This window comes from Coregonus clupeaformis, chromosome 16, assembly GCF_020615455.1.
Source record: "Coregonus clupeaformis isolate EN_2021a chromosome 16, ASM2061545v1, whole genome shotgun sequence".
Lineage (NCBI taxonomy): Eukaryota > Metazoa > Chordata > Actinopteri > Salmoniformes > Salmonidae > Coregonus > Coregonus clupeaformis.
Genome location: NC_059207.1, coordinates 32,937,000 through 32,949,015, shown reverse-complemented (window position 1 = coordinate 32,949,015; position 12,016 = coordinate 32,937,000). Strand labels below are relative to the sequence as shown.

Genomic DNA, 12,016 nt, shown 5'->3' with positions numbered 1-12,016 from the left:
TTGTTGTGAAGAAGGCTTCAGGGCGCCCAAGAAAGTCCAGCAAGCACCAGGACTGTCTCCTAAAGTTGATTCAGCTGCGGGATCGAGGCACCACCAGTGCAGAGCTTGCTCAGGAATGGCAGCAGGCAGGTGTGAGTGCATCTGCACCACAGTGAGGCGAAGACTTTTGGAGGATGGCCTGGTGTCAAGAAGGGCAGCGAGGAAGCCACTTCTCTCCAGGAAAAACATCAGGGACAGACTGATATTCTGCAAAAGGTACAGGGATTGGACTGCTGAGGACTGAGGTAAAGTCATTTTATCTGATGAATCCCCTTTCCGATTGATTGGGGCATCCGGAAAAAAGCTTGTCCGGAGAAGACAAGGTGAGGGCTACCATCAGTCCTGTGTCATGCCAACAGTAAAGCATCCTGAGACCATTCATGTGTGGGGTTGCTTCTCAGCCAAGGGAGTGGGCTCACTCACAATTTTGCCTAAGAACACAGCCATGAATAAAGAATGATACCAACACATCCTCCGAGAGCAACTTCTCCCAACCATCCAAGAACAGTTTGGTGACGAACAATGCCTTTTCCAGCATGATGGAGCACCTTGCCATAAGACAAAAGTGATAACTAAGTGGCTCGGGGAACAAAACATCGACATTTTGGGTCCATGGCCAGGAAACTCCCCAGACCTTAATCCCATTGAGAACTAGTGGTCGATCCTCAAGAGGCGGGTGGACAAACAAAAACCCACAAATTCTAACAAACTCCAAACATTGATTATGCAAGAATGGGCTGCCATCAGTCAGGATGTGGCCCAGAAGTTAATTGACAGCATGCCAGGGCGGATTGCAGAGGTCTTGAAAAAGAAGGGTCAACACTGCAAATATTGACTCTTTGCATAAACTTAATGTAATTGTCAATAAAAGCCTTTGACACTTATGGAATGTTTGTAATTATACTTCAGTATAGCATAGTAACATCTGACAAAAATATCTAAAAACACTGAAGCAGCAAACTTTGTGAAGACCAACTTTTGACCACGACTGTACACACAATACCCCATAATGACAGTAAAAACATGTTTTTAGACATTTTTGCAAATGTATTGAAAATTAAATACAGAAATCTAATTTACATAAAGTATTCACACCCCTGAGTCAGCGATTACAGCTGTCAGTCTTTCTGGGTAAGTCTAAGAGCTTTGCACACCTGGATTGTACAATATTTGCACATTATTCTTAAAAAAATTCTTCAAACTCTGTCAAGTTGGTTGTTGATCATTGCTAGACAGCCATTTATAAGTCTAGCCATAGATGTTTAAGCCGATTTAAGTCAAAACTGTAACTAGGCCCCTCAGGAACATTCAATGTCGTCTTGGTATATTTGGCCATGTGTTTTAGGTTATTGTCCTGCTGAAAGGTGAATTTGTCTCCCAGGGTCTGTTGGAAAGCAGACTAAACCAAGTTTTCCTCTAGGATTTTCCTGTGCTTAGCTCTATTCCGTTTCTTTTTATTCAAAAAAAACTCCCTAGTCCTTGCCGATGACAAGCATACCCATAACATGATGTAGCCACCACCATGCTTGAAAATATGAAGAGTGGTATTTGCCACATTTTTTTAGTGCCTTATTGCAAACAGGATGCATAGCTACTCTTCCTGGGGTCCACATGAAACATGACATAATACATAGTACAGAACATTATAAGTCAATACATCAATTTAAAACACCCTTCTTTGCGAGGCATTGGAAAACCTCCCTGGTCTTTGTGGTTGAATCTGTGTTTGAAATTCACTGCTCAACTGAGGGACCTTACAGATAATTGTATGTGTGGGGTACAGATATGAGGTAGTCATTCAAAAATCATGTTAAACACTATAATTGCACACAGAGTGAGTCCATGCAACTTGTGACTTGTTAAGACATTTTTTTTACTCCTGAACTTATTTAGGCTTGCCATAACAAAGGGGTTGAATACTTATTGACTCAAGACATTTCAGCTTTTCATTTTTAATTAATTTGTAAAAATTTCTCAAAACATAATTCCACTTTGACATTATATGGTTATTGTGTGTAGGCCAGTGACAAAAAAATCTAAATTTAATCAATTTTAAATTCAGGCTGTAACACAACAAAGTGTGGGAAAAGTCAAGGGGTGTGAATACTTTTTGAAGGCACTGTAAATATTGACTCCTACCATTCCCAACCCTCTAGAGAAAAACAGCATATGGAAGCCAGTGCTACAGGTATCTGAAGATCCTTTGTAACCCCTTGTACCCCATCCCCAGATTTTCAACATTACCCTGGCCCCATCCCCAGATTTTCAACATTACCCTGGCCCCATCCCCACTCCACCCCTCTTTCCAAACGCAGAACTGTGTAGAGCAAGATCCATTACCCTAGTGTCTTCTAACTCTCTCTGGAGTTTCTCAGCTTTGGTCTTTTCAAAGAGCAGGCTCTGTTCAAGCTCCTTAATGTGGGCATGCTCCAGTTTGGTCTGCGTCTGTTAGTAAAGAAGGGAGAGGAAGAGAACACAACCAGTGCCACTATCACATGCCAGCCCAACACAGAGAGGAAGAGGGAGGGTGTGGAGGGAGGTGGAGTGGGGATGGGAGGTGGCGTGGGGAGGGGAGGGGAGGGGATGGGTACCCCATGCAGACCCCATGCCTAGCACAGGTGAGCATTGGGGATGTTGCTGAAGGAAGGTGATATGAGAATATGGGAGAAGGAACAAGGGAAATGGGTGATGTGTTATGCTTATGGGTATCCAGTTGTTGGTTGTGATTAGAGGAATCCATGCAGAATGACCTGGTGAACAGGGACAGACTATGAAGGAATGCATAGAGGTATGTGTGAACTGAGTGAGTGAGCCAGCAAATTAGTGAAAATCTAAATGGACGAGACATTTACTTCTGATTTCAACAGATTGAAATGGGCAGGTTAGAGCTCAAGCCTGTGACTAGGTTGTGAGATGGTGGAGGGGAGCATCTCCAGTGGTTCCATGCTTAGCACTGGGCCAACATGAAGGAGGAGGAGAAGAAAAAGCAGCAGTAACATCACTGACTGAAGCAGTTACAGGACAACATTAGTACACCGTCAACTGCTTGAAATCAACACAAAGCATTTGCCGTGTTGGTTTGGTTTTCGTTTTTTTTGTACGTTTGTTTTTAAAAGCTGCATGCATGCGCTTAATACATTTGTTGCAGTAATTAGTACACAGACCGTTAGTACACAAACAAAGGAAGATAAAAAGGGGTATTACTTCTAACCCTGTGGCACTCATTTATAATGATAACACTTGTAGTGGAACGCCTTCGAGGTAATTGGGATGGTCCCGATTGTAGTGGCACTGTGGGATAGATAATGACAAATCTTTTGACCAGACGTGTTCATGTTAAACAGCCAGCCACCCTGAGCCCACTTGCCTCCGAGTCTCTGCTCCGTAAACAAAGATATGGGTTGCCAAGGGAGAGGCAGAAATAGTTAGTCGTTTTCCCAAATATTGCCCACCTTTCCTCATTCCCATCAAATAGAACTAGAGAGGTGTTGGTGAACAACACTGTGCTAACCTTAGTCTGATGTGCCACTGGTATTTCTTAACGAGAGGGATGCAGGAAAGAAATAAACACCAACAAATTCCTAAATTGATCCTTGGCTCAGGTGTTTATTTCAAGCAAACTATGTTCCAAAACACTTTGGGAACATTCAAGTTATGTGAATCCATTATGTGGATTTCTACATGTTACCGTATTTTCCGCACTATAAGGCGCACTTAAAAGCCTTTAATTTTCTCAAAAAACGACAGTGCGCCTTATAATCCGGAGCGCCTTATATATGGATCAATTGGTTAATTGGTTGATCCATACTGGTTGTACACGGCGCTCAAGGCGCTCTGTCAAAATGTTTCAGTATGAAAAACCAATAAAAACTATTTAATAATAATGAAATGTTTCAGTACGACTGGTAAACTACAAAGCCGCACCGCTTGCAGCATTACGGCTACCGTAGTCAGTAAACACCGGTACTGTGCTTACTCACAGTCCCACACCAATTGTGTGTGTATAAAGACCCCAAAATTGTTGTCAGAACGCTTAATGAAGTTTGACTTTATCTGACTGTTTTGTTGACATTCCCTTTAGCACAGCTCCATCTAGTGGATGCATAACGCAACCCCAGTCAAACGTTTGACTGCAGTATCTTCTATTCTATGCGCCTTATAATCCGGTGCGCCCTATATATGAAAACAGTTCTAAAATAGGCCATTCATTGAAGGTGCGCCTTATAATGCGGTGTGCCTTATAGTGCGGAAAATACGGTACATAGTCATGAAATGAGGAAGAACTCCAGATTTGTGAAGATCGGCCTGAGAAAGGCACTGCGCAAATTTGGAATAGTAGTTTGGGGGGTTATTTGTAGATCAGTGAGTCTGCACAGTGCCATGCTCAGGCTGATCCTCTACAATGCGCAGTAGCATGACTTCATGGATACTAGAAGCGCATGAGAGCCAGGCTCAGTCAGATCTGATTCTGACACAACCCTGCTCCATGTGGGAATGGATTACCTTGCTGTCACTTGTGAGTGCCATCAGCACCATAGAGAGAATTTGATTTTAGTCGGAGTCTCATTTTACAGGGCAAATGAGATGGCTGTGGGCACTGGGAAGGACGGATCTCTGGTCTATGTAGAATATTTAATGCTCAGTCCTTTGCATACTAGACTAAGGAGATGTCACTGATAAGTACACCAATCACTACCCTGCCAACTTAAAATCGCAAGCCGGAGGACAAACTGTTGATCTAATGCATACAGAGTAGTCAAATAGGGACCTTCGATAAGATATATTAATTCCTTACGTTAGAATCTATAATGCACATTCTGCACCACTCTAATCTCAGGGATCGGGAGCAGGGATGTTGCAGAGTGACTTAATTCCAGAGATGAACTCCAGTCTGCATTGTCATCAGAACGCTTCTACCTTGAAATGTCTCAGTTTGACAAGACAGGGTGTTTCAACTGCAGTCCTGATGAGCTGCAGTGTTGGTGTATTTCTGATACACGTCAGCATCAAATTGATTAATTCCAGTCAATTAGAGGCAGATTTTGACTTGATAGGGGCATGTGAATCAAAGATTCTACTCTGTGCATACAAAGGAAAGCCGTATACATATTTTTTGACTGTGTGTAGAACAGTGTGTTTACCTCCAGATCTCCTTTGGTAATGCAAGCTTCCTCCACGCGAAACTGAAGGTCCTCCACCTTTCTATCACACAGAGCACAGTCCATATTATAGTTCAGGAACATTGAACACAAGAGGTCTGAAAAGGAATCATGGATCAAGGGTCTGAAACAGCGTTTCAAATCTGAAAATGGAATCATATTCCAGGTTCTAAATTCAACACTCCACACTACACTGTGGAGATTGGATACGCATACTTAATCTGTCCTTTTCCCCCCATTTTCCTTTTGTGATACTGTGCTGATAATCTTAGAAACACATCATTCCACCATCAGAACATAGTTATACCCATAGTAAGACCCCATGCCCCCAGGTCTCCTGTCACCCCACACCCCTCTGAAGCCTCACCTCTTCTCCTCCTCCAGCTGATTGAGCAACTCAACCTTCTCCTTGTCAGCAGCCTCCACCAGGGTGCGTAATTGGTCCATCTTGGTCTCCATCTTCACACGATACACACGAATATGCATTAAACAGGTCATGAATATAGGTCCTGAGACACTCAAGAAAAAACAACATTCATATCGAAGGCCGCTGTGCATCCGGCAGCTGGCTGTAAAAACACAATAATGTTTTGGAATTTACAGTGTTGAGCATTGACAGCAGAACAGAGGTTTATGTGACATGAGTGTGTGATTGAGGTACAGCACTAAGGGGTTTTCATGGCGCCAGGTTTGTTATTGTCATGTATGACATAATACACTTTTGCTAATGAGAGTTCCAATACTGGAACGTCCTGGATCTCATCTGTGGGGAATGTGTGTGTAAATAATCCTGAGGGCGAATCTTGTATGCTGTGTGTGTGCGTGTGCATGTGTGTGTGTAAACCATGAGGGGGAACGTGTGTGTGTGTGTGTAAACCATAAGGGGGGGAAGTGTGTGTGTGTATGCATAAGCCATAAGGGGGAGTGTGTATTGACCTGTTCCTGATCCTCCCTCAGCAGGGTCAATTCCTGCTCTACCTCGCCTACATGGGTGGTTGCCTTGGCCACCTCTGCCCTCTCCATGTCCCGCTCCGCCATCAGCTGCTCGATGTGCTGCTGCTTCTCCTTCAGCACCTCCTGAACTGCTGTGGTGCCAGAGATCTTCCTCGAGTACCGTGATGACGTTTCTGTCAGCTGTGGTGGGGGGCAGGAGAAGAGTGTTTAAGACTGGTGAATGGGGGGGATGGAGTTCTACTTGACAAGACCAAATTAAAGAACAGACATCTTGTTTGCACTGCAGGTGTGTATGTGGGTGCACTTATGTGTGCGTGTGTGTCTGAGTGTGTGTGTGTGTGTGCATGTCTCACCAGGCCTGTGCGGCTGGGCTTGGCGCTGACGGAGGAGGCCACAGAGCTCATGGAGCTGATGGAGGAGGTGCTGGGGCTGCGCTTCAGGCCTGAGGGCGTGGCCACCACCTTTCGCACCGTGGTCTTTGCCTTGGCCGGCGTGGTGGAGGGGAAGCCGATGCGCGTGACCTTGTGGACCGGGGCAAACAGGCCATACTTGGGTTGACACTGAAAGTATCTGGGGAAACACAAATGAAGGGGATAAGACAGAAAACATGTCTTACATATATTTTTTACAATATATGAATAACACCCATAAGACTTGGCTGTGCTTAACTCTCTTTTATGCAAATCGGTTGCCAGAGAGTGACATCTTTCTCAAGCCTGTGTGATAATCCTCTCTGGTCTGATTACCTGGTTCCTGCCACTGCCCCGTCGTTCTTTCCCAGGGGCTCATCCAGTTCCACACCACACCACTCTCCCTTGGCAAAGTCTGTTTCACCAAGAAAGCGAACCACACCAGCTTTTGTGCCACCAACCTGCAGAGACAGTACAAAGAAAGAGTTCAGAAAAGACTAATAAAAATAATAACAATAATAATTTAACTTATAGAGCACTTTTCATTACAGAAAGACTCTCAAAGCGCCTAGAGGGTAACTAGCTTGGCTTGAGATAAAACCACTACGGCAACGGTACATAATAATAATAATATTCAATACATGCAACCTGTCAACATCGCAGAGCTGATAAATGCATAGTCAGCATTTAAAGGGAGAAGTGAGAAAAGCCCCCTCGCTTCAAGTGAACCTATCCATTGTGAATATCTGATCTTGTATCTCCACAGACCAGTTAGTTTTAGTTTGCTACTATATATGGTCTTTTTGTGGTTAGTCCCTGTCACATTTCCTCTGAGCGTGGGTGACACACTTCCTCTCCATACAATGTGTTACACAGCCTGAGGCTGACAGAGAGAGAGAGAAAGAGGGGCCTTGGACAACACTCAGGAAGGAAGGTGCTCATAAGAGGACAGAGCTTGGCTGTGAACCGAGTGACTATACACAGACACTGAGCTCACGGAGGCGTGTTAGAACGTACGTTCTCATTGGTCAGTGAGAAGTTGGGAGTGAGGTGGGTGGAGATTTTGTTCTGCAGACACGTTCCTGAGTGATTACCATGGTGAGAGGGGTCAGTCATGTGACTCTGAGACCAGCCTATATTTACGGCAATGTCACCACACAAGGGGCAAGAGGAGGGGGTGGGGCTGGGGCTTGCCCAGGGGAAAAGGGGAACATTTGAGACCAACTTGCATAGATTAACTAGCGGGCAGGTGCAGAAAAATAAGCTTTCACACCTATTAACCGAACGGAATGAACCAGGCTTCGGGATAAAAGCTGCCTGATCCAAAATAACCGCTGCTTTCAAAGTGTTAATGAACTAAGCCTTACCAAAACACGGTCTCCATTCTTCAGCTCCCTCTCCCCCTTCTTCACCGAGCCGGTGTCTGAGAGGTTGGAGATAGACTCGCTGTTTGTGCGTGCCAGGTTGGAGGCTGGCGTAGTGGGCGTTGCAGTTGAGGCCTTCTTGACAGAGGGGGTGTGAGAGGCCAGGCTGGCGGTGGAGGGGGTGGGTGACCCAGCCCGAGACGGAGGTGCTGTCTGAGTCCCGTTGGCCTCGCCCTCTGTGTAGGACAGCTTGGAGGGGCGAGTGAATATCCCCTTTAAGACCTCGCACTGGAAGTAACGCACCCCTGCCACCGAGCCATCGTTCTTCCCAATGGGCTCATCCAACACAATGCCAGCCCACTGTCCTGGTGCAAACTGAGCCTCCCCGAGGAACTGCACCACGCCAGGTTTGTTCCCATTCACCCACACCCGCTCCCCGACCTGGAAGTTCTCGCCGCCATCTTGCGTCCCCGCTGCACCGCCACCTGGAGTGGACTTGTCGGCTGCGGCTACTTTGGGTCCGGCTGCAGGGAAACGGGTAGAAAACATCCAATTACTGCCAGTGTGCCAACTCCACTAAAGTTGGTCCATGGTTAACTGAGCTAACAGGTCTAACATAAAGGAGTTAGCACACAGAACATGACACCTTCACCTTGTTATTCAATACTTCCTAACTCTCTCACCGTAGTGTGCCCTATGTTACATACCGTCAACAATTACTGTTGCCTGGTATTCTATATACAAATAAACTTTGTCATACAGTGAGGGAAAAAAGTATTTGATCCCCTGCTGATTTTGTACGTTTGCCCACTGACAAAGACAAGATCAGTCTATAATTTTAATGGTAGGTTTATTTGAACAGTAAGAGACAGAATAACAACAGAATAATCCAGAAAAACGCATGTCAAAAATGTTATAAATTGATTTGCATTTTAATGAGGGAAATAAGTATTTGACCCCTCTGCAAAACATGACTTAGTACTTGGTGGCAAAACCCTTGTTGGCAATCACAGAGGTCAGACGTTTCTTGTAGTTGGCCACCAGGTTTGCACACATCTCAGGAGGGATTTTGTTCCACTCCTCTTTGCAGATCTTCTCCAAGTCATTAAGGTTTCGAGGCTGACGTTTGGCAACTCGAACCTTCAGCTCCCTCCACGGATTTTCTATGGGATTAAGGTCTGGAGACTGGCTAGGCCACTCCAGGACCTTAATGTGCTTCTTCTTGAGCCACTCCTTTGTTGCCTTGGCCATGTGTTTTGGGTCATTGTCATGCTGGAATACCCATCCACGACCCATTTTCAAGGCCCTGGCTGAGGGAAGGAGGTTCTCACCCAAGATTTGACGGTACATGGCCCCGTCCATCGTCCCTTTGATGCGGTGAAGTTGTCCTGTCCCCTTAGCAGAAAAACACCCCCAAAGCATAATGTTTCCACCTCCATGTTTGACGGTGGGGATGGTGTTCTTGGGGTCATAGGCAGCATTCCTCCTCCTCCAAACACAGCGAGTTGAGTTGATGCCAAAGAGCTCGATTTTGGTCTCATCTGACCACAGCACTTTCACCCAGTTCTCCTCTGAATCTTTCAGATGTTCATTGGCAAACTTCAGACGGCCCTGTATATGTGCTTTCTTGAGCAGGGGGACCTTGCGGGCGCTGCAGGATTTCGGTCCTTCACGGCGTAGTGTGTTACCAATTGTTTTCTTGGTGACTATGGTCCCAACTGCCTTGAGATCATTGACAAGATCCTCCCGTGTAGTTCTGGGCTGATTCCTCACCGTTCTCATGATCATTGCAACTCCACAAGGTGAGATCTTGCATGGAGCCCCAGGCCGAGGGAGATTGACAGTTATTTTGTGTTTCTTCCATTTGCGAATAATCGCACCAACTGTTGTCACCTTCTCACCAAGCTGCTTGGCGATGGTCTTGTAGCCCATTCCAGCCTAGTGTAGGTCTACAATCTTGTCCCTGACATCCTTGGAGAGCTCTTTGATCTTGGCCATGGTGGAGAGTTTGGAATCTGATTGATTGATTGCTTCTGTGGACAGGTGTCTTTTATACAGGTAACAAGCTGAGATTAGGAGCACTCCCTTTAAGAGTGTGCTCCTAATCTCAGCTCTTTACCTGTATAAAAGACACCTGGGAGCCAGAAATCTTTCTGATTGATAGGGGGTCAAATACTTATTTCCCTCATTAAAATGCAAATCAATTCATGAAAAAATTTACATGCGTTTTTTTGGGATTTTTTTGTTGTTATTCTGTCTCTCACAGTTCAAATAAACCTACCATTAAAATTATAGACTGATCATTTCTTTGTCAGTGGGCAAACATACAAAATCAGCAGGGGATCAAATACTTTTTTCCCCTCACTGTATGTTATCAGCTGAGCAATGTACAAATAATTGTTTATTGGATGACATCATGAGGTCAAACTTCACAGTCGCATTTTCACATGACCTCTGACTGTCAACGCTTTTAAAGAAAATAGTAGCACAGGGATCACATTTCACACAGCAAGATAAAGACCGCCGTGTCTAAAGCCTCTAGTGGCCTCAATTCACCCAGTTTCTCCTACTGAAAAATATAGGTAATCCACCATATTGGAGATTTTGGGGGTAAATACTATAGCCTACGGATCCAAAATGGCCAGTGACTGATCAGCATAAGGTCTACATCAAATCTAGTCAGCCGATCCAGACTGATGAAGTAGTAAAGCCCCTTTTATTGCAACCGTAAGCTGATTGATGACATCAAAGCCAGAGGTTAAGTGCTGTAGCTCCCACAGCCGGAATGAGAAACAGCCAGGAAATGTGAACTGCTGGTGCCGAGGAGGAGGAGCTCTTACCAGTGGAAGGGGAGGTCTTGGTGGCTGGCGCCCCCGTTGGCCTGCCTATCTTGCTGGGTGCTTTGAGCCCGCTGGGCTTGGCTGTGCTCATGTTTCCTCTATGTGTGCTGTGAAACCCACAGGGCCTTTCTGTCTGTCAGTGGGCACCGGCTGACCCCAAACCATCGACGTAGTTGTGCTCAGCCTCTGAGATGACAATGCTCTCTGAGTCGCAGCACCAAAATAAATAAACCAGAAATAAAAGACAGGAAAAAGGGGCGAGGGAGAAAAAAAGGTGCCCCTCAAAAAAGGACCCTGTTAAGAGAGAGGAGAAAGATAAATTAGTGCAAAAATAGCTTTGTACCGTATGCATTTAAAGCCAGGAGGGAGGGTTGTTACACTGGTCCATTTTTTATTTTGTGGACATGACTTTTCAAAACACTGGCTTCTTATATTGATTTGTTCATTTGGTATAATTGGTTAAACTTCAACATCATGGGTGGCACTGCCAAGGCTTATTGTTTACAATGGATTAATGGTGAGAATAGACGTGCTGAATGGTCTGTCCTCGACATTCAAATGATCTTATATCAATGTAGACAGTCTGTTATGACAACAAGCAGAATCCCCACCCCCCCCCCACACCCCGTCACAGTGAGTTCTATACTAAAAATACTCTGTCACAAGCCAGGCCACATTCAAGTGTCTCTGTGTCTGTATTTGTCACCACCATACGAAAACAAGTTCTCTCGCTTTCCCTTTCACTCCCTCACACATGCAAAGTCGATCAGTCTTCTATATCAACGACCCCAGTATCATTAATTTGCACTCATATTCGATGCAGAAACACAGGCAGGAACATTTGTGAAAGACAAACGGTGTGAGGCACCTGACCAGAGCATAAATCAATTCTCAACACCAGACAAAGACCCCAAGGCCCCTACTTGTCAGCCAGAGTACACTTATTTATTTATTTTGCTCAATAACATGTTGTTCTACCCTTACTGCTTTACTAAGCAGTTCTTAAAATGGGCACATTACATTCATTTAAAACACAATTACATATTTCTAAATTCCTCACATTCCCACCACTAGTGCTCTGCTGTGTTAATGTGTGTTTGCCAGGGTTTACCAACCAATCAGGCCTAGCCTATAGCTCTGTCCTCATCAAGCACAACTCATGAGTCTTGGGCGGGATTAGTGCATAAACAGAAAGGATTAGGGTGTTGATCAGCCCTCCTACAGGACAGACTACTAAATTAGCTAATAGC

At 45.1% G+C, this 12,016-nt stretch overlaps 1 protein-coding gene across 9 annotated transcripts in view; it reads right to left on the bottom strand.

Annotated features, from left to right (window-relative positions):
• The window catches only part of LOC121584868 (CAP-Gly domain-containing linker protein 1), a 52,175-nt gene that overhangs the window by 30,092 nt on the left and 10,067 nt on the right, over nt 1–12,016 (bottom strand). For 7 of the 9 annotated variants that reach the window (XM_041901049.2, XM_041901051.2, XM_041901052.2 and 4 more), the window contains exons 2-9: nt 10,767–11,060; nt 7,930–8,450; nt 6,899–7,023; nt 6,506–6,722; nt 6,135–6,332; nt 5,566–5,657; nt 5,181–5,241; nt 2,380–2,484 (exon numbers count right to left, since the gene is read on the bottom strand). In XM_041901049.2, coding sequence (XP_041756983.1) covers nt 2,380–2,484; nt 5,181–5,241; nt 5,566–5,657; nt 6,135–6,332; nt 6,506–6,722; nt 6,899–7,023; nt 7,930–8,450; nt 10,767–10,857 — 1,410 coding nt within the window. In that variant the 5' untranslated portion in view covers nt 10,858–11,060. The remainder of the gene's footprint in view (nt 1–2,379; nt 2,485–5,180; nt 5,242–5,565; nt 5,658–6,134; nt 6,333–6,505; nt 6,723–6,898; nt 7,024–7,929; nt 8,451–10,766; nt 11,061–12,016) is intronic. The other 2 variants (XM_041901053.2, XM_041901057.2) reach the window with 1 other exon arrangement.